The sequence below is a fragment of the Prionailurus viverrinus genome, chromosome F1 (assembly GCF_022837055.1).
Source record: "Prionailurus viverrinus isolate Anna chromosome F1, UM_Priviv_1.0, whole genome shotgun sequence".
Lineage (NCBI taxonomy): Eukaryota > Metazoa > Chordata > Mammalia > Carnivora > Felidae > Prionailurus > Prionailurus viverrinus.
The window spans coordinates 7,803,768-7,827,363 of record NC_062577.1 but is presented as its reverse complement, the minus strand read 5'-3'; the positions used below and the strand labels follow the sequence as shown (position 1 = coordinate 7,827,363).

The following is a 23,596-nucleotide window of genomic DNA, read 5'->3' as shown; positions in this document are numbered from 1 at the left end:
AGGGCTATTATTATTTGCTTTCGCACCTAAATGATTTAAAAGTCAATTATGAATTGGCTGAGGGGATTGGAGAACTGGGCACGTAATACGGCTCCGCGATTTCGATTTGTTACCAAATGTCTGGGATGAGGAAGTGTCCAGGGTGGGAAATAGCCCACAGACGTACCATACGGATATTAAAGCGACCAGACAGAGGCCCTAGGTCACTGGGATGTGAGCAAGTCTGCCGGGTTTCATCTGAGTGGGTTAGGGGTGGGGGCAGACGGTGCTGCTGGAGGTATAAGCAGACACATAAATCTGAGAATAAAGCAGAACGCCAGGACTGGCCAAAACAGCGATCGAAAACCAGGCAAGCCCGAGAAGAACAGCCCCCAGCACTCTGGTCCGCGCTGCACAACCCTAGCAACAATTAGAGCCAGGGCCAACCTCCTCCAGGGTCCCCCAGTGGGGTTGGGGGGGGGTGGCGAGGGACATAAACCTTTACTGCGTTTCCCGTTTATCTGCAAAGTGCCGTGTTCTGAGTCGCCAAGGCAGAGTAGCAGGCGGGAGGCTGGTAATGAGCCAACACGACAGAATTATTTGTCGAACGGAAAACTCCCCCCTAGAATTCGTGTCTTTGAACATCCCAAATGGGAGATGAGAGTTTTCAGGTGGTTAAAAAGGATGAAGTACTTTTGGAACAAGAGCCAGGCCTTCTGATGCCTTTTCACACTTACTAACTAACCAAGGTGCTCCGGCCAGTGGGGCTGTGCTACCGGGTTATCACTCCCCGGACTTCTCAACAGTCCCCACCCCTGAGCACCCCCATGTACATTACACACGTACTCACATACACATAGATATGAGTACATGCATGTGTATACACGTGCTTATATATACGCATATAAACACACGTTTTCCCTCATGAATGAAATTGAGTTCACCTTTATTTTCAGCATTTGAGTGACTTTTAAAAAGTTGGGGTTAAAAAGGCAGGGCAGGGAAATCATTAGGCTTCGGATTATCGCGAAGTGTCAATTTCCCCAACATCATTAGTCCCCAGTCCTAACGTTAAAAAAAAAAAAAAAATCCAAAGTGATACAATGTCAAGATGGACTCAAATGTCATACACAGAACCGTCCGGCTGTTAGTCCAAAGACGAACTGATTTTTTTTTTTTCCCCTGAAGGAGGTCCGAGGTACCCCGGCAAATGGTCAGACAAGTGTGCGAGGGAGAGGGTTCTTTTCTTTGTTCGTTTGTCTGATTCGAGGTACTCCTAAACATGGTGATTGGTCCCAATCATGAGGTCTGCACCGAGCTGCCGGCTCCAAAGCATCAACCAAGACCCCCAGTGAAGTTAATTAAGTTTGAGTCTCGGGCTAGTAGATGCCAGAATAAATCTAATGTGTTGTCAGCGGGCTCAGCCAGAAGAGCAGAGCTCCAGTGAGGAATTTCTGTGCAGTAAATATCACTTAAATTCCTCTCAAAGTTGGAGCGGGTGTCAAAGTCCAAAAAAGCAATATTCCTTGGCAACTGCTGTCAGGAGTGTGTTTGTGCCTGGCCATGTATCATCTGAGCACTCAAATTAGCAAAGAAGAAAGATAGGGAGTTAATATCACCCAGCTGACTGCTCCAAGAACTGCTTTAACTGTAGCCAGAGAAATATGGAGAGGGCATGGCCAGTCATCGATGACCTCCAAATGACTAGATGCTCAGAATTTTCTGGCAGCCCGGGCTAGATAAATAATTCCTGCTGTGAAATAAATAAACTCGCTGCAATATTTCAGGGAAACCAACACTTTTACTTCTTGTTCTCTCGGCTACAAGGAGCTGAGGAAACACTACAGGTGCAGAGCCAAGGAAGGTGGGGAGCCTATCTGCGGCTTTCTGCGTTCTGTCTCGCTGCCCTCTGGCTGGGGAGAAGTTGGTGGCCCCGGGAGGCTGACGAGGTCGGGGTGGGGCAGTGGGAGTGCTTCCAGAACTCTGAACACGAGGCTTGTAAACCTATTCCATGTCTGGACAGGTCTTTGGAAGGGAAGGATGGAGACAGGAAAAGAAGGAGGGAAAGGGGGAGAGAAGGAAAGAGGACAGAGGTTCATGGCAGGTGAATATTGCAGTCAGTAACCGTGCTTCCCTTGTTCTTTGTCCTTGCTTTTTTTTTTTTTTTTTACATCAACTTGACAATTTTTGCCTTTAAAACAGAGATGAGTGAAGTTTCAGGTTAGTGCTGTCACGGGTTGTCAGGTGTTTTGGAGCCAGAAAAACTACAGGCAGAATTCTTCCCTTTTCCCCATCTTCACTCACCCTGCTTGCGTGGCTTTCTGCTTTCAGAAGGGGGGACGGAGTGGGGTGCAGAGAAAAACAGTTTTGGGGAGTTCAAGGTATTGGGGCCCCTAACTGCTTTTGGGATCAGCGCGGGTGCCCAAAGCACCCAGGAGGCAGCCGGTCCTGAGCCCGAGGCAGCTTCTCTCCGGGAGTTTGCTAAAGGAGACTATTTCAGAGCCATTACTGGCTGATGCAACCCCTAGAGATGTCCGGTGCTGAAACTAAATTCCTCCTCCGCAGAAGAAAAACAGGGGTTGTTTGGGAACCCAACACACAACTCACAGCAGGCAGGCAGCCTCTGTATTTGGAGCTAAGTGTTTGTAAAAACCCAGGAAGAAATGCAGGCTAGGCAAATAAATAAGCTGCCTTCAATACATCACAAATTGGGATGCAGAACACTGTGGCTTCATGCTGAGCTCGGTTGCAATCCCGGGGTGATTTTGTTTCAGAAGAGTGGCATCTGGCTGGGGGGGAGATTGTAAGCTTATTATTTCCGGTTGTAATTTAAGCTTATCAAAGGAAGGGCACTTAACAACAGCTTTATTAATGCCCAAGAAAAAGGCAATTGCTACGTGCCACAATTGGCACGTTCTGGAGAAAAACAATGTACAGCCAAACATTCAACTGCAGGGGTTTCTATTTTGGGGGGCAGTTATTAAAGACGTGTGTCTTCTTAGCCAGAGTCAGGATTCCTGGGGTGTTCTGTGGTCTTGTGGAGTGAGAAGGGCATCTCCAGGGCTGTGTGCTTCTTTCATTTTTTTATCTCTATTTAATTTTAAGAGAGAGACAGACAGAGCACGAACGGGGGAGGGCAGAGAGAGAGGGAGACACAGAATCCGAGAAGGCTCCAGGTTCTGAGCTGTCTGTACCGAACCCGAACTGTGAGATCCTGACCTGAGCCGAAGTCGGATGCTGAACCCACCGAGCCACCCTGACGCCCCTCCAGGGCTGTGTGCTACTAAGCCAGCAAACAAAACATGATAAACAAACAAACCTTTTCTGTCCTGTTTCCCCCTGACCACGCCCCTTTAAATTGGGCGTGGTCTTCACAGAAAAAGAAAATGTGTTTAGCTGAAATGAATCACTAGTTTTAATTCAGGTAGTAGGTTGGCATTCTCCTTAGTTTAATAACCTTAGGATATAAATTTATGTAGATTCAGATCAAATTCCAGCCATTCATTTCAAGGAGGTCTACTCTTTTTAAGCTTAAAAGTTAGATTTTGTTTGAAAACCTAATGACTCTTTGAATTTGGGGTTCAGCTAGTAAGTTAGCCCAGGTTTAGTTCAAGTTCGCACTAAATTGGAGGCCGATGTGCAGGATCAAGAAAAGAGAGATGCAAATTACAAACCCAGGTTCTAAATACCCCAGCAGGCTGCCTCCGTGAAGACGACTTTCATTTTTTTGTGTGAATTAGTGCGTGTGTGTGTGTGTGTGTGTGTGTGTTACCCTCCCCTTCCCCCCCTTCTCCTTTAGAAACCAAGAAATGATTGGGGCCCCTGGGTGGCTCTGTTGGTTTGGGCGTCTGACTTCAGCTCAGGTCATGATCTCAGAGTTTGTGGGTTCGGGCCCCGCGTCGGGCTCTGTGCTGACGGCTCGGAGCCTGGAGCCTGCTTCGGATTCTGTGTCTCCTCTTTGCCTCTCCCCCACTCCCACCCGCACTCTCTCTCAAAAATGAACAACTATTTAAAAATTTTAAAAAAGAAAGAAAAGAAATGATGACTTTTTCAGGTCTCTGCTTCCAGTTATGGAGGCTTTGGGTATTTGAAGTCAGATGGGAGGCAGGAATGAGCAGTGCTAATTGGGTGCTGTTGCAAAGGGCAGCCGATGGCAATGTGAGTTTGCTGTCTGTACCTGGCCTGTCTGGGGAGTAAGAAAGGCTTGCTGGCCCAGGTCACAGGTCATGTCGCAGACCTGCCTGCAATTCCCTGGGGGACTCCTACACTAGAGTGGACAGGGTGACCTTTATTCTAAGTAGTCCAGGGCAGTTCCTGCCCTGCTCGGGGGACACACAGAAGAGCTGTGCAGATGCCGGGAAGGGTGACCTGCTGACCGCCCCCGGAGCGCCGGGTCTAGCCAAAGGAACAGTCCCCAAGCCCTTAGGGCCGGGGCTGCTGGGCAACATGTCACCCCAGGCTACCCGAGGTGCCAGGCTGTGATGCTGCCTCCAGAAGGGACCGTTTGTGTACGAGGAGAGGTAGAGGAGGCGAGAATGACAGAGGAAGAAAAGGCTGGGAGGGGAGAATCGGAGGAAATGTGGGGAGGAGACAAACAAGAGAAAACTAGAGGGAAGAAGACAGGACCGGGCGGGAGGCAAGCTGGAGGAGGGCTGGACGGGGCCGCAGTCGCAAAGGCCGGAGGGCAGATCTTCCGGGCTGGGAGTCTGCCCCTTCTGCTGACATTCTTCTCTGACATTACAGACAGAAGGAGGCCAGGAAGTGGCCCAGGTGCCTCTCCTCTGTAAATGGGGCTGGAGCTGACTGCCCTCTGCAGGCCCCAGGCGCACCTCTCCCCTGGGCGATCTTCCCCGGGCATTCATGCATTCAGATCCGCTCATATACACACGCAGAGATTCCCAGGTCCCAGAACAGCCGCTTTGCCAGCATCCCTGCCCGTCACAGGGATGGGCTCCCTTCCCTCCGCCACGCGGGTCTAGTTGCAGGGCCACGCTTGGTGCCCGGCAGGCACAGGCCTCCTCTGCCAGCCTGGAGACCAAGCTGCGTTTTGGGACTGCTTCCGGAAACACTGGCCCGTGACCTGGCCAGGGGTCCAGCGTGGTCCTGGCCCTGGGATGTGAGCGGGGAGGTGGGGCCCCGAGTGGGATGAGGAGGTAGATGTGCTCCCATCAGCTTCCTGGGCTCCACACGGGCTCCGCGCTGCTTGGCCGGTGACGGAGGCCGAGGCCTCTGCGACTTGTACCGCGCTGAGTGTCCCGCTGGCCCCCTGCAGCTTCTGTGCCGTGAGTCGTTTGCACCAGCCTTTAACGCCAGCGTGCCATCAGCTACCCACATCCTGCTGGTGTATGCCTGAAGAATGCAGAGTGAGTTAGATGCTCAGTGACCTACAGTGTGGCTCAGGATGAGGACGGGGGTGGTTAATACAAGGCATCAAAAATGGACCGTTACCACTCTCTCTTAATTCAAAGCGTCATATTCTTATATGAGAACGGGGAAAGGCATAAAAAAGATGTAAAGCACCCACCATTTCAGAAACCGAGATGGAATGCTTTGCTGTATGGTCTTCTAGGTGCTTTTCTACAGGGATACCTGAATCTGTCTCTACTTACAAATCTAGAGGTGGAATCAAACAGGGAAACGAGAATGGCGGGAGGGTGCTGCACCTGCCACCTTGGGCTCTGGGAGCGGACCTCACTGATCCCGGTGGTCCTGGGGAGGCGCCCTGCTGACCAAACTGAGATAACTGGGGCTGGCGAGAGGGGAGGTGACGGGCCCAAGGCTCGCCAGAAGGGGGAGGGCCCATGCTGGGGCCCGAGGCCACAGGGTGAACCACGTCCCTGGGAGACAGGTGATAGCCCAACAAGCCCTCAGCCCACCACCGCCCACGTCCCCCAGCACGTCCCCAGCTGCAGGGGCGCACGCAGGCTTTGTGGGGCCTTTGATCCATGCAAACGAAGTACGTCACAGGCGAGCGCTGGCCGGGCGTGGGCTGCTGGGCACGCCGAGGGTTGCCAAACTGACAAACACACTCCAGGAAAGCCTTGCCCCTCTAGCTGGGCTTCAGGCCCACCAGCAGCCCCACGGCCTCACAACCGACCTGCACGGGAGACTTGGAAACGCACAAGGCCCTTCTCCCTCCTGGCATCCTCCGCCCCGCCGGCCCTCCCCCTCTCCCCCCTGCTCAGACTCAGAGGAGCTCAGAAATAGCTTGCTACAGGCCGCAAGACGAGTCAGCAGCCTGGCCGGGTGGGAAACGGGGTCTTTCTCTGGCATCTTCCTGCACACAGGGGGTAGATTTCTCTGACGCTTACTTCTGCGCCTCAACGTCGAAGACGTAAAGCTCTTAGTCTTAATCTTATTTCTTCTTGTCAAACTTTTGAAGGGATTAGGGGGAGAGAGCTGGAAACACAGAAATGAGGGAGGCAGCCCTCTCCGGGCTCAGCCTCAGAGTAAGGGTTCAAGCAAAACCTACCAGACTCGATCAGCTATTCACTCATCAAACCCTGATGACTACCTGCTTCGTGCTGGAGCTAGCTAGGGACTGGAGAGTCAAAGAAGAATAAAATATATTCCAGATGTCGTGGCGTTTAATTTTTTTTAACGTTTATTTATTTTTGAGACAGAGAGAGACACAGCATGAACAGGGGAGGGGCAGAGAGAGAGGGAGACACAGAATCGGAAGCAGGCTCCAGGCTCCGAGCCGTCAGCCCAGAGCCCGACGCGGGGCTCAAACTCACGGACCGTGAGATCATGACCTGAGCCGAAGTCGAATGCTCAACCGACTGAGCCACCCGGGGCACCCCTAGTGGAGTTTAATTTTTAACGGGAACAGTCCCATCATCGAATAAGTAGCAAAAATCTGTCAAGAACTGCTGTGTCTGAAAGGTCAGAAATATTATCATATTAAATACTACTTATCTTTAAACGGAACGTTAACTACATTTCTCAAACGATATGCTCAATATGGTTTTCTTCAAGCCCCAGATTCATTATCAGGAAGTTCTTCTAAGTTTAAAGCGATGTGTCCAATTGTTGATGTGAAAAAATACAAGCAACACACTACAGCCTGGAAATACAGAGAAAGTACTGGACTTCTTGCACCCTTTTCTTTTCTTTTCTTTTTTTTTACAAGGGTCACATTTGGATCCCTGTAATTTAGAGGTACTTCATCTGAACAGGTATCTGAAGGTCGAAGGAAAATATATTGAATGTGTTATTTGAACATGTCACTAATATTCTGTGTACCCATAGATTTAGGGGCGCCTGAGTGGCTCAGTTGGTTAAGCGTCTGACTCTTGATTTCGGCTCAGGTCATGATCTCGCAGTTCGTGGGAGCCCGCACTGGGCTCTGTGCTGCCGGCGTGGAGCCTGCTTGGGATTCTGTCTCTCCCTCTCTTTCTGCCCCTCCCCCACAGGCTCATGCACTCGCAGGCCCTCTGTTTCTCTCAAAATAAATAAATACACCTTTTTTTAAAAACCCAATACATTTAACCCATAATTAATAGACTAGAAACAGGTGCCCACTGAAGGGAGCTTAGCTCTGCCTGAAGGAAGCACAAAAGTTTTCCCAGAGGAGGTAACATTTGAGCAGAGCCTTGAGAGATGAGTGAAAGTTTGCGGAGCTGGAGAGTCTAATGGAAGGTTGGGGTAAGCGCAGGCCTACTGGAAGCAGTGGGCTGGTCAGCCCCTCAGCCTGTTCTCTGTCCAGGTGTCATCCTGGCGGGGCCGGGGGCCTGCTCACCCCGGGGTCCACCCATGAGCAAAGGCCCTGCCCACCTTCCTCCCTCCAGGCCTCGGAAGCTGCCACGTCCCCCCCCCACTCACTCACGTCCCATGTGAGTGACAGCGTCCACTGGGACAGCGGGGACGGTGGAGCGCACGCTTGGGAACCGACACTTTGTGATGTCTCCTCATTACGAGATCTTTAGTATTTTTCTTTCTGATGGCCGGCTTGAACACTGATCACAGCTGCAAGGAACCATAGAGACTGTTACACTAAGGCCCTCGTTGTGGAGGCAAAGAAACCGGAGGGAAGCAGCTTCCCCAAGGACACACACATTGCATGACAGCATTAGCCAAGGCTCCCATACAAATGGTCTCTCTTCCAACTCGGAGGTTCTTCGATGGGTCCGGGGCAAAATTCATTTTACGGCATTAATGACCACTACGCAGCCAGTCAACGAATCCGGGCCTCAGTTATCCAAGCAATTATGGAATTACTGAGTCCCGAAATTCCTACCGCTGGGCTTCCTACCGACAGCAGTAGGAACAGAAGAGCGAGGAGCCGTGGTCTTCGCCCTTTAGCAACCTGCAATCTACTTGAGTAGGAAGGAGCCCCTTCCACACAATGAGAGCAACAAATAAAGTGCTCTTTGCACTAAAAATAACTGATGCGTGGCAGGTGCGGTGGGCGGGGGCTCTGGAAGCTGCGGGGGCAAGACGAGGGCCGAGAAAGGTGTGCAGCAGATCCCTGGAGGGGCAGGGGGAGCCAGATCTGGACCGAGGGCCATAGGCAGCACCTGGGAAAACGGAAGTGCGTTCGTTTCTGGCCACGGCTGCGCTGGCCTATGCTCCCCGCTGGCTGGCTTCCCTTCAGCAGTTCTCCTCTAACAGGGTGGGTGGGTGATTTTGTTCCTTCTCCATCCAGGATACATCAGGGAAGGGGATATGGGGGCAAGATGCCAGCTCGGATTTGGCTGCAACATTTCTTTGTTTTTTCCCTCCTTTGGTGGTCATTCTGGTCTGTTTGGAAACCGGGCTTGTTGTCTGTGACCAGCTAACCCTACAAGGGGGACTAAAGCGTGCAGTGGACCACCCGGTCACCCCCATCCCATTTCCACACAGCCCTGAGGAAGACACTCCAAGTCCCTGAATTGCCCAGAGCAGCTGTGGCTCCCCTACCAGGAGCAAAGGACGCCTCGGAGGCAGTGCTGATGCAGCGTGAGACGCCCACCCCGGCTCCCGGCCCTCCCCGGGCTGGCATCTCACACCAGCTGCTCAGAATCTCCCAAGACCCAGGTGGCTGTGAGGTGTTCCTGGGCAGGGCCCCCCCCGGAAGCCGGTCCTTAGCATGTGACTGGATGTGAAGAAGACAGGGCAGGACCATCCCCGTCAGGATATTTCCAGCAAAGTCAGCCCTGCTAGGTACGACATGATGTCCACCTGCGATCACACATCGGCACGAATAAACGTGGGGAATGGACACGAGACAGATCTGCAACGTCACAGTCGTGGCTCCCCCGGGGGGTCTCTCTGACAACGGAGATGGAGTGTGTGAGTATTAGTCCCCATCAGGGTGCTCTGTGTCTATGACGGAGAGCCTCGGGGCTGCCCTCCCTCAGGGAGCGACCTGTCCACAAATGCTCAGGTGGGGCGGAGGCACTCAGAGAATCTTCCAGAGCCAACCAACCCAGAAGGCACTGGTCCCGGAAGCAGGGTGTACATGAGACTATGGGGGCGCATGTTAAAACACAGATCCCTGGACCCAGCTCCAGAGACTCTAATTCAGCAGCTTGGGGGCGATTCTCACACAAGGCCCCACACCAAACCGGGGGCTCCAGGCCAAGAGGAGCAAAGAAACCCTTCTGTGCCCAGGAACGAGCTCAACCGACTTTTTGCCGTCTTGCCAAGTCAAAATTCTCTGCATCTGTATTTTTCGTAAATACCTTCTCAACGGGACCTGGTCAGCTCAAGTCAGAGAAAACCAGAAAGTCGCCACCTCCTGGGCCACTGGCCTCCCCAGCAATGGCTCCTCACTGCTGTCCCGGGCTGGGGGAGCACCCCCTCCCCCCACCGCACAGCGGCGGTCCCTGCGCCTGCTGTTGGAGTCCCCAGAGCAGTGCCCCATCAGAGGGCGAGCTCAGATCCAGGGCTCTGCCCTGGCGGGGCGTGTGCCCCAGGAAAGCCCGGAAACAGCGCTCAAGCGGGGCTCCAAAATGAAAGCAGCTGCCGATTGTGAGAGCGGCAGCTTTGACGACATGTGGAGTCCCCCTGTGTGAGAACAGAGAGACCCCTGTGCTTGCTCCCGCGGGAAGCGCGCTGGGGGCGGAGGCCCAGCCGGCGGGGGTCTGCGTCTCGCTCCTCCAGACCCCGCGCGCCGGTGGACACGGGTGGGCATTCCCTGGGCGAGCCCTCGCCCGGTCGCCGTCCCCACCCCAGGCGGACCCCTGGCTCTCTGGAGGGACCCTCGGATGTCCCCCCCCCCCCCCCCCCGCCCCTGCCCGACGCCTGGGAAACAGCCCCGCCCAACCCGGCGTCCCGCCGCCCCCGAGGGCTCGGGGGCCGGGCGACTTGTGAGCGCCGAGAGGGCTGGGGCGGTGCGGTTCGGGGGGAAAGGGACCGCAAGTGGGGGCGGGCGCCTGAGTGTGTGAGCAGTTTAGATGGGAGATCACGGGCGATAACCCGGGCCCTGGATGGCAGCTCAACAGGAAACCTCGAGGAGGAGACGGCTGCGGGCAGGGGGGGCGGGGCCGCTGCTCCCGTAACCGCACCGACGGCGACCGCCCTGGGGAGGGTGGGGGGCGCGGCCGGGAGCCCGCCCAGGCCGCCCGCGCGGGCGGGGCCTCGGCCCCCCTTCCCTGGGCCCGGGTTTCCTCTCCCTCTTGGCCAAGGTTGCCCTTTATGGATTCGGCCGGTGACTCCGGGGCTGGGGTCGGGCAGGGCCGGGCTTTAGGCGTCGTCGGAGAGAGGAGCCCCGCGCCCGAGAGCGCCTGGGTGGGCTCTGACAGCCCGGGCGGGGGGGCGCCCCCGGGTCAGGCCGCGGGTGGGGGGGCCCGAGGAGTGAGTGTGGGGATGGCCGTCTCTGGAGAAGCCTCTGGAGCCAGACGTTCTTCTCCTTCCCCTTTCCAGGAGGCGGCCCAACCCCACAGGCCAGGAGCGCGTGGCCTCTTTAAATCCCGGGGCGCATAGTAGCAGTTTACTCTGGCCCAGGAGTAAACTCAGGCCCAGGTCTGATTTAGAACCAAAACAGTGTTTCCTCCCCAACCTCTGAGAAACTTGGTGCAGTGGGAAGTGCTCCTCGAGGCCTCATCCTGTGCCTGTGCCTTGCCCCAAGCCTGCCACCATGTCCTGCACAGTGCGAGGGCCTACAGAGGTGGACAAGGAAGCCCCAGGCTGGAGGGGGCGTGGGGCCAGCAGGCGTCTGCTATGGGTGCCAGGGGAGCCCTGAGGAGGTGGGTGACTTCAATGGCCTGGGGCCTGCAGGACAGCTCCGAGAGCACCCGGAACGGGCTGCAGTTCCAGCCCCGCCCGGGTCTGCCTTCAGCTGCCCAGGCCGCTCAGCTGCAGATGCCCAGAAGCCTGCTTGGCCTCTTGGGTGCCCGCCTCGCTGAGGGCTGCGGCTCTGGTGGCCCAGGCTGTGGCCAGAGCTCCTCTCATCTCCCGCTTCCTGGCAGACGGGCTGGTGCTCCTGTCGGCCTTGGGGAAGGGACAGACCTTGCCTCGCATTCCGGCAGCACTGGATAATAATAGCATCAATAATAATCATGCCTGCCGGTTGCCGGCATTAGGGTTGTCGTGTTCCTACGTGAATGTAACCGTATTCCCAAAACGGCGTTATAGCGAAAATGTCTGTATATTGGAGATTCTTCCAGACCCCAGTGAGTGATCACTAGAAATGCACCGAGCCGCAGCCTAGTTCGAGGATGAGTCCCTGTGCCTCCACTCTTGCCCAGCCTAGGACTGTGCCGCCCACATTTCTGTGATTTAAGGGCTCACGACATTCATGGGAAATAAACTCCTCCCCTCCTCCTTTCCTGGCTCCTCCTGAATTAAGGTGTCGAGAACATTTTTTTGTGTATAAAGATATTATCAATATCAATGTCGATATAAGGCATAGATGTAGAAACACTTTTATGGTGGCGAAGTATACAAAACAGAATTTTACCGTTCTAGCCATTTTTAAGTGTGCAATTCAGTGGATAAAGTTGTTTGCAATCACTACCAACTGTTTCCAGCACTTTCTCATCATCCCAAACAAAAACTCTAAGCAGATATAGATTTCTGTATGTATAATTATACATACACAGCCTATATAATATGTCTTTCTTTTTTTCATGCACAAATGCATTCCAGGGCTTGCTTTTTTCGCCTAATTATCTTGGAGCTCTTTCCACAGCAGCACATACAGAACTATCTGTTGTGTTTCGGGTTTCTTAAACTGCTACATATGAATATACCAAAATTTGCTAATTAGGTTCCTAGCTGGTGGATGTTTCCGTTTTTCTGGTTTTGCTCCTGCAAATAACTAGGTAATAAACATCCGTGCGTGTCTCCGTGTGCGCGCATACTATGAGGGCTTATCTGCAGAATAAATTCAAGTCTCGGAGAAATGGCAAAATCATGCCTGGAATTTTGACATGAGGGGATTTGATAGAGTGGATTTCTTTTAAATCGTGTTTTTTTGTTTTTTGGTTTTTGTTTTTTAAAAAGTGTCTGTTTCTTCTCCTTCATTTTTTTTTTTTTAATTTTTTTTTTCAACGTTTATTTATTTTTGGGACAGAGAGAGACAGAGCATGAACGGGCGAGGGGCAGAGAGAGAGGGAGACACAGAATGGGAAACAGGCTCCAGGCTCTGAGCCATCAGCCCAGAGCCCGACACGGGGCTCGAACTCACGGACTGCGAGATCGTGACCTGAGCCGAAGTCGGACGCTTAACCGACTGCGCCACCCAGGCGCCCCTAAATCGTGTTTAATGTTCTAGAGCATAATGTGGGGGCTGCGTGCCGTGTGCGGATGAACAAAGGCCTGGCCTCTCATCCAGGCTCTGCTGATATGCGCCTCGGGACCTCGGGAGAGTCCCTTCACCTCCCTGACCTTCAGTGGCTTCATCTGCAAAGTGGAGCAAATAAGACGTGCCCAGATCAACCAGTCACGTGGGCTTAGGGTCCACCCGAGGTCATCATTTTAGCCGAATCACCTCTGTTAAGGCCTTTCTCCAAACACAGTCACATCCTGAGGTCCCAAGGCCTTCAACACAGGAATTTTGGCGGGGACACATATTCAGCCCATAACAAAGAGCTGGGTGCTGAAGGCATGTGACTGAATGATGAAAAAGCACAAGAATGAAGCGATTTGCATCCTCTCGGTAGAAAGACACCCCTTTCTGTGTGGAAACCATAGCTTGGTTTATGGGGCAAGGGCAGGAAGAGATAAAGATTACTACTTTCAGATGAACTTGCACAACTTGTGGATGATCTTTACAGGGCGGTCGGCATCCTGGCGGCCTAGCCTGGATTTTAGGCCTGGCCTGCAGCTTGCCTGGGCATCTCCAGGCAACCTGCACCCCCCCCCCCCCCCCCCCCCACCAGGCAACCATGAACAAAGTTTATTCCAATTGACTGCTTTTGTCTGTTAAATTGTATTCACATTCTTGAAATTCCAAAAATAATGTGTATCTGTTATAAAGAGAGAGAAAGTCCTACAATTGCTCCCACTCTCGTTCAGAGAAAAAGCTACTGGCTGAGAAGTTTCTAACTGATCCCCACCCCCACTCCCCACCCCCGCCCCACCCTCTTACCCTCTAACCTTCATCTTCTAGCACTCTCCCTCTCTCATGCCACCCTGGCCACATCTACCTCCTTGCTGTTCAGATACACCAGGCCTGGACCCACCACAGGACCTTTGCTTCTGCTCTCCCTCGGTCAGGGTGCCCTTCCTTCACATATCTTCACAGCTGAGGCCTTCTGACTATCCATGAAAAATAGGATCCGTGTCTCTCTGTTTTTGAACTTCCAGTACTAAGCAGCAGTGAGATTAAGAGTCTCTTTATAATGTTTATAAGCAACCTGTTTTTCCTCCTCTGAGAATCGCCTATTTATATCTGTTGCTGATATTTCTTTCGGACTAGTTGTCTTAGCTTTCATTTTTCAAAGTATTATTGATTGAATTCTAAGCCTGCGGAAAGCTTGAGGAATGAAGCTGGTCATCACAGAGTTATTTACAATGGTGAAAAATTGGAAACTAAACCACCTTCAATGGGGAAATGGTAAATAAATAGAAGAATTATTACACCACCATTAGAAAGGATATTCAGTAAGCCTATGAAATAACATGAAACATGGGATATAAATAACTGACATAACATGAAAATATAATGTTAAATTATAATGCTAACAGGAAACGACAGATTTTTTTTTTCAGGGAAAAAAATTTCACATAGGATAATTATAACTTGTAAATAACAAACACTTTGGAAGGCAATCTGCCGTCACGTGAATAGTGGCTGCGTTTGAATGTGGTATTATGGGTGATTTTGATTATTTTGTACTTTCCTGCACTTTTATACCGAGTCGATTTACTTGAAAATAAAAAGAAAAGTGATCATAGGAAAATTTTTCAAAATGATTGCACAGAATCAGAACAAACTTCGTGGAAACAATGATACGCGAAAGCAAGTATTCTTCCATAATCCTGTTACCTTTAAGAAACCCAACAACTTTCTTCCCTTTTGCTGTGGAATCCGTGTCTATGGGAATATATGATTTGTGCGTAGCTATGACCAGACATTTAGCTTTACAATGAAACGCGAGCGTTTGAAATCCAACATTTGAGGAGGGGAGGTCGAGGAGGCCGTGGCAAGTCAGAGTAGCAAGAAATTATACGGTACCACGTTACGTAGACTCGTTCTCTAGGTCACGGCTGTCTCCAGGTGCGTCAGCCTCTAGAGGCCCAGAGTAGCCTCACTTTGGTAGCAAGCCTTCCGTCCCTGTTAATCCTCTAGGCCTCCCAGCCTCCTGCCCCCTCAAACGAAGGCCAAGGGTAGACTTAGAAACACATCTGCTAATGTGGCGTGATCCTCAGAGAAGGAATCTGTCCATTCTCAGCCTGGAGTGGAACCCCTCTCCCCGGCCCCGAGGGCCAGTGAGTTGTCCAAGCTTAGAGCCAAAGGGTGGTTAGGATTCTGGACCAGATAGTGTCTGGAGATCTAGACAGGCCTGAGCTCGACCCTGGATTGAACCTCTCTGGCACGTTATGAACCTCTCTGAGCCTCAGTTCCCCCAGCTGTACTCTCACAGTCGCTGTAAGGACCGAATGAGAAAACCCACATATGCTTCACCTGATGTTTATCGTCATGACCCAGGTGTCTATCTTTCCTGCCGCAGTGAAAGTTGTTCGGTGAAAGGGAGCAAACCCCCTGGCAGGGGAGGTCTGGGTCCGCGAGCCGGGCATCACACCCCGCCCAGGCACCCCAGGACTGCTGCCACTCTGCCTTCCTGAAAACACATGACTTCCTGTTTTCTAAATTTTTAGCCTGCAATGTCATCACCAGTTGTGTCTTTGCCTGGGGGTGGGGCTGGGCAGCAGCCCGACCCTGGGCTCAAGTTTGGGGCTGCAAAACGTGGTCAGGGGGCTTGGGATCTGGCTGGTCCTCCCGGAACTGTGGGCTTTATGATGCACATGGATGCCGTTAGCGCCTGTATCCCGGGAGCTTAAATGCATTTAAATGCATTTAAATGTCACATACCCTGTGAGAGAGCTATGCAATTATTCCATAGTCACATAGCTGCTTAAGTGCCGGAGCCACGACCCGGACTAAGTTCTCCACCTTCAAAGGATTTATTCTTGCTGTGATACCTAAGTGCTTCCTATTAAGGGGGAGGCCAGCTAGACACGGGAGAGATTTTAAAGGCCACGTTATAAAACGGGGAGACTTTGTGTTCTTTGTGCCTCTGAGGGCAGAACTAGGCCCAAGGCTGTTTTTTAACAACTCTGAAAATCAGAGCTCTCCACCAGCGATTGATGAGTGGTGAGCTCCCTGTCACCCAGGGTATCCAAGCAGAGGCTGAAGGTGTCAGAGAAGAAATGCCTACAAAAGGTGGGAGGCTCTCTGGAGAGCGGGAACTCCGGAAGCACCGGGAGAAAGGGGAAAGACCAGGGAACGAGCAGCAGATGCTCTTGGGAACTTCTGTGCCGAGTGAACTTTCTGGGCTTTAATCTCCTTGTCCGCAAAACAGAGTCGGCGGTAATTCTGCCCATCTCGTGAAGAGCTGGTCTGAGGATCAAATCAGATCATGCGAGGGCCAAGAGTTCTCTAAGCGGTACGCTGAGTGCAAACGCAAGCTCCCTTGGTACCCTTTCGTGAAGCCAGGAGCGATCAGAGCGTCCGCACCGGAGCTCCCGGTGTCCCGGGCGCGTCACACCGATGCCCGTGCGTCGTCCGATCTTATCCTCAGACCCTCGGAGGCTGGGCATCTCCATCCCGAGCTGGGGAGCGGACCAGGTTCTGTCCCCAACCTTGGCACTCGAGAGCGAGAAGGGGGACGCCCGCTGCTGCCGTGGTGGCGAAGAAGGGCCACCTGAGCCCGTAGCTGAGCGCGTGGCACTGGGCGGGGCACTTCCCCGGGCCCTGTTAGCTCAGCGCATCTGCATAACTGCCCTGTGAGGTCGGTCTTGTTAAACCCCTTTGGCAGACCGGGTAAGCGAAACTCAAGAGAGGTTAAGAAAGCCGTTCCCCCCAAACACAAAGCCAGTAAGAGGCAGATTCAAAGACTAAGACTGAATAATAGTCTTTCTGGCTCTACGGCCTATGCTGTGCCGGGTGAGGAGGGAAAATGGGCAAGTGAAACCAAAAAGTATCACCTGTGCTTTCCAGGGCTTGTTGGACGGGGGACACAGGAAAGGCCCCCACGCTGCTGGGACGGCACGTCAGAGCCCGGCGAACAGTAAGGGCGGTGAATTCAGAGCTGGGTGAAAACTCGGTCCTGCACCCACCGGTGAGGCGCACCCGAGGCAGAGAGGCGAGCAAAGCGCCTGGCGTCAGGAGACGCAGTGGTCTCGTCCAGCTCTGCCACTAGCCTGCTGGTGTCCTTGAGGAAGTTGCTTTACTCCTCTGGTCTCAGCTTATTGCCCCACGTTGCATCGGGCCCAATAATACACCCCCGCCCACCTTCTGGGCTCTCATAGACTCGAGCTCGATCGGGCACAGGAAGTAACTTTAGAAGTAGAAATCGGGGTTCAGATGCAAGGCATCTTACCAGTTGGCTTTGAGGGAGCCGGGGGGTCGCCCTGCTCCCCCAACAGGGTGTGTTGGGGGAGGAGCCTGGCTGGAGGTGGAGACGGGCTAGTGTGTTAAACTAGCTTCCAGGAACGGCAGGCCCGGGTGGATGGGGACCTGTGTTCCTTGTTCTCAGCAGCTCCCAGTCCGGCTGGGAGACAAACAGTACAGTTCAATACACCTCACCCAAAGCAATTAGACTCTGTAAGGGCAGGTGCCTCCCTCGGCTGCCCTCTGGGGCCCCGGAGCCTTCTGTTAATGGTCCCTGTCGAGAAACTTCTCGAACTCGGGACTTCTATAGAGACAAAAAGGTGTATGGAGAGGGCTAGGCTCACTTTCACTGAGACTCGTGACACTTTTAGATGCAGTGAACCGTAGGCGTAGATACGCTGGGATCCGTCACTGGTTGTCATGGCGTCTCCTCTGGGCGTCTCACCTGTTCCAGGTCCTGGGCCACATGGCAGGCCCAGGCCGGAAAGCTTCAGTTTATTATGCTTAAAATCAAAATCAGAATAATCAGGGTGGCACCGTGGGGGGCTTCAGAGCAGGAAGTTGTAGTGGGGGGAGGGGGCGGGGGGGGGGGGTAGGGCCGGGGCCTGAGGCCAGGGCTCAGGGTGCATCGTCTGTGCGCACACGAGATCAGGCAGGTTTCCGACAAGGCCTGTCCGAAGAGAAGGAGAACTCCTAGGGATGATGATCGGGCGCTGTCCCACGTATTGGCCGCCCACTACGGGTCATCTCCATGCGTCCATGGTCTGGTCTGTGGGCCAGGAGGCCAGGTCCAGCCGAGTGCTGAGCGCCACTGAGATTTTCAAAGAGGAGGGGCTGCTGGGATTCTCTGCGCGCTCCCTCACTTGCTGGGAGATAGGGTTCTCGCAGGGGCTGGTGGCTGACGGTGTGATGGCAGGGGGCTGGGGAGTGACCAGAGTCCAGCGTCCCAGTTCAGCCAGGCCCTGGCCATCCTGAGCTGTATCAAGTCTGTGATGGGGATTGCGGTGAGCAGGCCGGGCAGTGACCTCCCAGCCGCGGACAAGGGCAGGCTGGGCGCCAGGCTCCTCTTTTCCCCCGTGTTCCAATCCTGTACTCAGTACTGGACGTGCCTGAGTGCGGACGGCCAGCTCTTCCCAGGCTCCAGCTTGCTCTGCTGGGCAGGGGGCATCAGGTCATGCTCTGCCCAGGAGTAAATAGAACGACTTAAAATACCCCCGTCTCGGCCTGGCCTCCATCTGGGAGCACCTGCCTGACGCCTCCAGCCCTACGACACCTGGATGTGCTCCGGCCCACCTGGACTTCAGTCTCCATGTTTGCTCTGTGTCCAGATGCAGGGCTCTGGCGTGGTGGGGACGTGTGGATGGGGTCACCTGCTAGGCCTGGGGAAGGTGGAGCGGGCATGGGAATTGGGGCCGAACCCCCTTCTTTTCCAGATTAGCTGAGTGTGCCCTGTGCACAGAATGGCCCGTGGGGGTCCAGGTTGGACAGATGAAGGCTCATGGGGTCAGAGCCCATCCCCAGCTCTCGTCCTGCAGCCCGGCCAGAGGCCGTGCTCTCCCACTTTGCAAATAGGGCTTGTCCCCTTTCCCTGGCTGGCCACCGTCAGCCCTAGGCCTGTGCTGGGAGGCTATTGTTAGCTTGCCTTTGTTTTCCTCAACCCTACTCCTCTGATGGGAGGGCAGCATTTTCTGAATGGGAAATCACGTGACTGCTCAGAAGGCAGCCCCCTCATCAAATGCCTACTGGTTCAATGGTGACGGCCCCTGTGCAGGATCTGGTTCGCTGTGTGGCTGTGAACACCGGAAGTTAGGGGCGCCAGTGTCTCTCGTCCTACCCAGTTGAAACAATTTTATGCAATTAATTTATTTATTAAAAAATTTTTTTTTTTTTTTTTTTCGAGAGGGGTTGGGGAAGGGCAGAGGGAGAGGGAGAGAGAGAGAGAATCCTAAGCCATCTCCACATTGGGGGCGGATCTCACCACCCTGAGATCAGGACCTGAGCCGAAATCAAGAGTCAGACGCTCAACCAACTGAGCCACCCAGGAACCCCTCTCATCCCACCCGGGTTAAACGTTCCTGATACTATTTGACCCTTTCTCTCTCTCCAAAAAAAAAAAAAAAAAAAATGTGTTGGTGGTGATTTGGGGGGAAAAAAGTCAGCGACAATAATAGCAGACACGTTGTTATTATTACGTGCTGGGCCCAGCACCCCGTAATAAATATCTTATTTAATCCCCACTATCACCTGATGAGACAGGTCGTGTTACTGGGGCAGAGGGCAGGAACTTCGATGAAACAATTCCTGTCATACAGGAAAGCTGCCGCCTTAGAGCCTGTGAAACACCTCCCTCCCTCCGGGACTGAATGGGATGCGGGTTGCAGAATGTGTGCTAATGGATCAGAATGGGATGCGGGTTGCAGAATGTGTGCTAATGGATCAGGAAATGAGGCCGCCGGAGCTCTGCCTTGGGGGTGAGGGTGCAGGGAAGAAACCGGAAGCAGGAAGCAGGAAGTATCTCTGCTTCATGCTTTTGGGTTGGCATCCCGGAAAACTACGTGCTGTTCGAGGGAAGCCCCTCCAAGCTGTAGCCGTGAGCCCCATGAGGGCAGGGACTCAGAAGCCCTCATCCCGAGGTCAGACATCATTGTCCTTATGGAGGAGATTTACAAGAACACCTCCCAACACGTTTTTTTCCCTTTGTTTTCACCACACCCGGAGGGTAGAGGTGATTACCCACCATTTTGCAGATGAAGAAGCTGAGGCCCAGAGAGTTGACGCGGCTTGCCCAAGACCACACAGCGGCTTTGTGGCAAGGGGATGGCGAGAATCTGCCTGACACCCCACCCGGGGCCCCTTCTATTTCAGCATCCCCTGGCATTGAGCAGATGCCCAAGAAATATTTGATCAGTTACATAATCGAGTTAGGTCCTGGGTCCCTTTGGGGAAGTTTCCAGGCTATCACCGCCTGCCTCAGGCCCGCTGCTCCCAGCACAGGCACAGCTGGACCGGGTGGAGGAAGATCCTTCCCCGGGAAACGTGTTGCGGTTAATATCCTCTCCTTGACCAAACCACACACAGCATACTTGTCATCGGCCATAAAATCACGCTGCTCTTTAGAAAGAAAGGAAGACAGAGAGAAAACCTGTCCCTGTTACTTATCTCTGGGGGAGGCAACCAAGTCCCCTCCCCCCACTGCGCTGGCTCTGCACAACAGGAAGAAATATTTCTTCTCATTTGTTCTAAATTTACTGTCCAGTCATTTTTCTGTCCTCATTTTATGTGACAGGCAGCTGAGCGATTTTTCTCCCAGCCCTTTTTCTGAGTCTCAGCCACCCCCATAAATTGCCGCCGACACCTCGTCTCCAGTCCCCAAAGAAAAAAATCACCCCCCGGCGTTGGTGGTCTTTGCTGGGGGCTGGCTTACCTCCTAGAGGGTTTCAGCCGCCTACCTGTGGTCAGCAGGGGACTTCTGGCCCTGCCCCGGGGGCCAGCGGGCAGGCCAACCGTGGGTGGACCCCCTCAACTTCCCTGAAAAGCCCAAGCTATCTAATGAACGTCTACTCTGTGCTCCAATGTCCAGGGTAGAGGCTTGGTGGAGGGGACTCTCAGAACCCGACAAGTTACGTGGGGGGGGGGGGGGGGGGGGCGGTGGGGGGGGAGCGCTTTGTGGGAGGCAGGCTCTTGCACCTCCATCCGGTGCAGAATTTCGGGTGCAGAATCAGCCATTGAGTGGCCAGGGGCGAAGGTGGGGGGACAGGAGCCCCATTTCACGCCGAGTGGAGGGGGCGTGTTGGGCCCGGCAGGCGGGAAGAGGAAAGGCAGGTGGGTAGGAAAGGACTGGTGAGCCCAAGGAAGAGCAGTATGTTTTCCACCGGAGCAGGAGAGGTAGCGTGGGGAGGGTGTCGGGGAGCTGGGCCCGGATCGGGCCTGAGCCCGGCCTGATGAGGAGTTTGGACTTAGTTCTGAGTGACCGGGTCATCAGTAGTTTCTGAGCAGGGGCTGTGGGAAGGGACGTTTACAAAGAGATCAGCTGCCTGGGGCCCAGAGGGGGTCTTGAATTCGGGCGGGAGTCGCAGGCTTGAGGATTCGGGGAGGGGAGGGGAGGGGAGGAACCCTGCCGCCGCCCTGAGTCACACAGCACGCGGGAGAAGCCCAAACATCGCTCCTGGAGAAAGGTGGGCAGGGCCGGATCCAGGGGAGGGGGGCGCAGAGAAGCACAGTCCCGGCCGCCTCTCGCGCTGTGTGTGTGCTGCTGGGGAAACCTGAAGTTCTGTGTGTGTTTCTGCGTCGTGCTGTTGGGAGGTTCTGACAAGTTATTCCGTTAAAGGGGTGCCTGGCACATAGTAAACATTAAAGAAATGTTAGCATTTTCACCCTGTTTAACAGAAGAGGCGGCTGAAAGGGTGACTAGCGTGCCGCAAGTCACCCCACTGGTAAGGGTACGCCAGCGCTCAAGGGCAGGGTATCCGTTCCCACAGCCCCGATCCGGGGGCTGCAGGCGGCCACCAGAGGGCACTCTGACCTTGGGAGAAGCCGCCACTGTGGGCGGAGCTTAGCTGGCAGGGGCGGAGACAGGTAGCGGGCCCGGTACACGGGCGGAGTCGCTGCAAATACCTGGCAGGAAGTACGGTCTGAAACCCAGGTCTCACGGTGCAGCGAGCTTTGAAATAAACTTGCTTTTATTTAGCCAAGACATTTACTATGTCTCCTTCTCCAACCCCGTTGCCCTAAGATGCCAGCGTAAGGGGCGCCTGGGTGGCTTAGTCGGTCGAGCGTCCGACTTTCGACTCAGGGCAATGAACTCCGGGCTGGTGGGTTTGAGCCCTGCCCCGGGTTCTGTGCTGACAGCTCAGAGCCTGGAACCTGCTTCGGATTCTGTGTCGCCCTCTCTCTCTGCCCCTCCCCCACTCGCACTCTGTCTCTCTCTCTCAAAATAAATAACCCCCCCAAAAAATTAAAATACCAGCGCCAACTAAATGGACAAAGGTTAATATGGCAGCGGGATTAGCAGCTCACAGGCAGTTTGGGGATACGACAGGCTAGATGGATTTCTGAGCTACCTTTTGTAGGGTGCATCCGATTCTACCAGATGGCAGAGCTTCAGGGAGACAGAGGGAGAGGATATGTAGAGGGAACAGTGCATGCAAAGGCACAGAGGCAAATGGTCCAGAGGAGCAAGGTGTGACCCCGGAACTATCAGTGTGCGGGGAAGGGAAGGGGTTCAGGGACAGGGACAGACAAAGCTGAGGCCATGGGGCTGGGACTGGTGAGTAGTGAGACTGCCGGGTTCAGGCTGGGAGGGGCTCACCAAATGTACCTTTGTCTACTGCTTATGAGACTCCTTGGGGCCCAGGGGAGGGAGGCCCAGCCCCAGACCCCACTGCCCTGAGGGGGAGACTGCTCAGTGCTCCCAACCAAGGAAGCAGAGTCAGGAAGGGGGAGTTAACCCCGGTTCCCACAGTCCTGATGAATGATCTCATCCGAACGTCAGTCCCGTTCTCTCCCTGTGGGTAGGCCTTAGGGAGCCACATACCTGACTCAGGTGGTGCCATTCATCCAGACGTGGGCATCTTATTGCAGAGGCTTCCAGAGTGCATGGTTCATTTGGGCGCTCACACACGGCTGGGCTGCAGCGAGCCTAAGGCAGCAGTCCTGCGTCCGCTGGACAGCTTCACTCCCCCGCCTAGTTTCTGCTTCCCTTCGGTCTTCCCCAGGATCTGTGACCCCACCAGGTGTCATGTCTGGCTGTTGGGGGAGGCTGGGTTTTTCCCTTGGCGCTGGTCCAAGGGTATGGGAGAGAAGCTGTGGTCAGATGGGGTGTGGGGAATGGATTCAGCCCCCCTTGTCATGGTTTCCCTGGCCAGTCAGTTATGGGGCCACTCCAGGATGGTGGGGACGTGTCCTGTCACCCTGGGCCTGGCTGATCAGTCTCATCTCTTGGCACAGAGGCGCAGAGTTTTGGCCTGCTGGATCCCAAACTGTGCTACCTGGTGGACGGAATCCTTTTCATCTATGGCGTCATTATCACTGCCCTGTTCCTGAGAGCAAAGGTGGGTACCGTGGACTCTGGGGAGCAGGTGTGGGCTCCCCTACTTGCAAAGTCTCAAGCATGGGCAGGGCCCGGAGCATGGCGTCCCCCGCAAAGCAGGGACCAGCCAAGCGTGCCCCTTGGGTGGGCTGGTGTCTCACTGAGCCTGACAGAGTGGAAGGGGCAGCCTGATGCCGGGGTCTTCGCGAGGAACCATACAAACGTGTAAACATCCTAGCGTCCCAGGGCAGCGGTACTGCTGGCAGAAAAGGGGCTTTAGGGAACTAAGAGCGGGAGGTGGGGACCTACGGTCCCTCCCCAGGTCCTATTGTCCTGCTGCTGACTGAGGCCCCGCCAGCCTGTCTCTGGAAACCTCAGGTTCCCTGTCAGGAAGTGCGAGGGTGAGCCCAGAGCTCGGGTTTCAGCAGGTGCCTTGCAGAATCTGGATTTCTTGGAAGGGCTGGAGCTGGGGCTGGGGGGACGCCGTGGTGCCAGCAGAGGGTGGAAGGAGGCTGGGTCCTTGTTATCACTTGGGTCCCCCCAGCCTTCTGCTCTTTTGGATTGTCGATTTGGGCAAAAGATGCTATTTGAGAAACAGTCTTATT

General features: G+C 54.1%; 1 protein-coding gene across 3 annotated transcripts in view; it reads left to right on the top strand.

Moving 5' to 3' along the window:
* CD247 (CD247 molecule) overlaps positions 1 to 23,596 on the top strand; it is a 72,840-nt gene that overhangs the window by 43,083 nt on the left and 6,161 nt on the right. For all 3 annotated transcript variants that reach the window (XM_047840998.1, XM_047840997.1, XM_047841000.1), the window contains exon 2: positions 22,910 to 23,013. In XM_047840998.1, the coding sequence (XP_047696954.1) occupies positions 22,910 to 23,013 (104 nt within the window). The remainder of the gene's footprint in view (positions 1 to 22,909; positions 23,014 to 23,596) is intronic.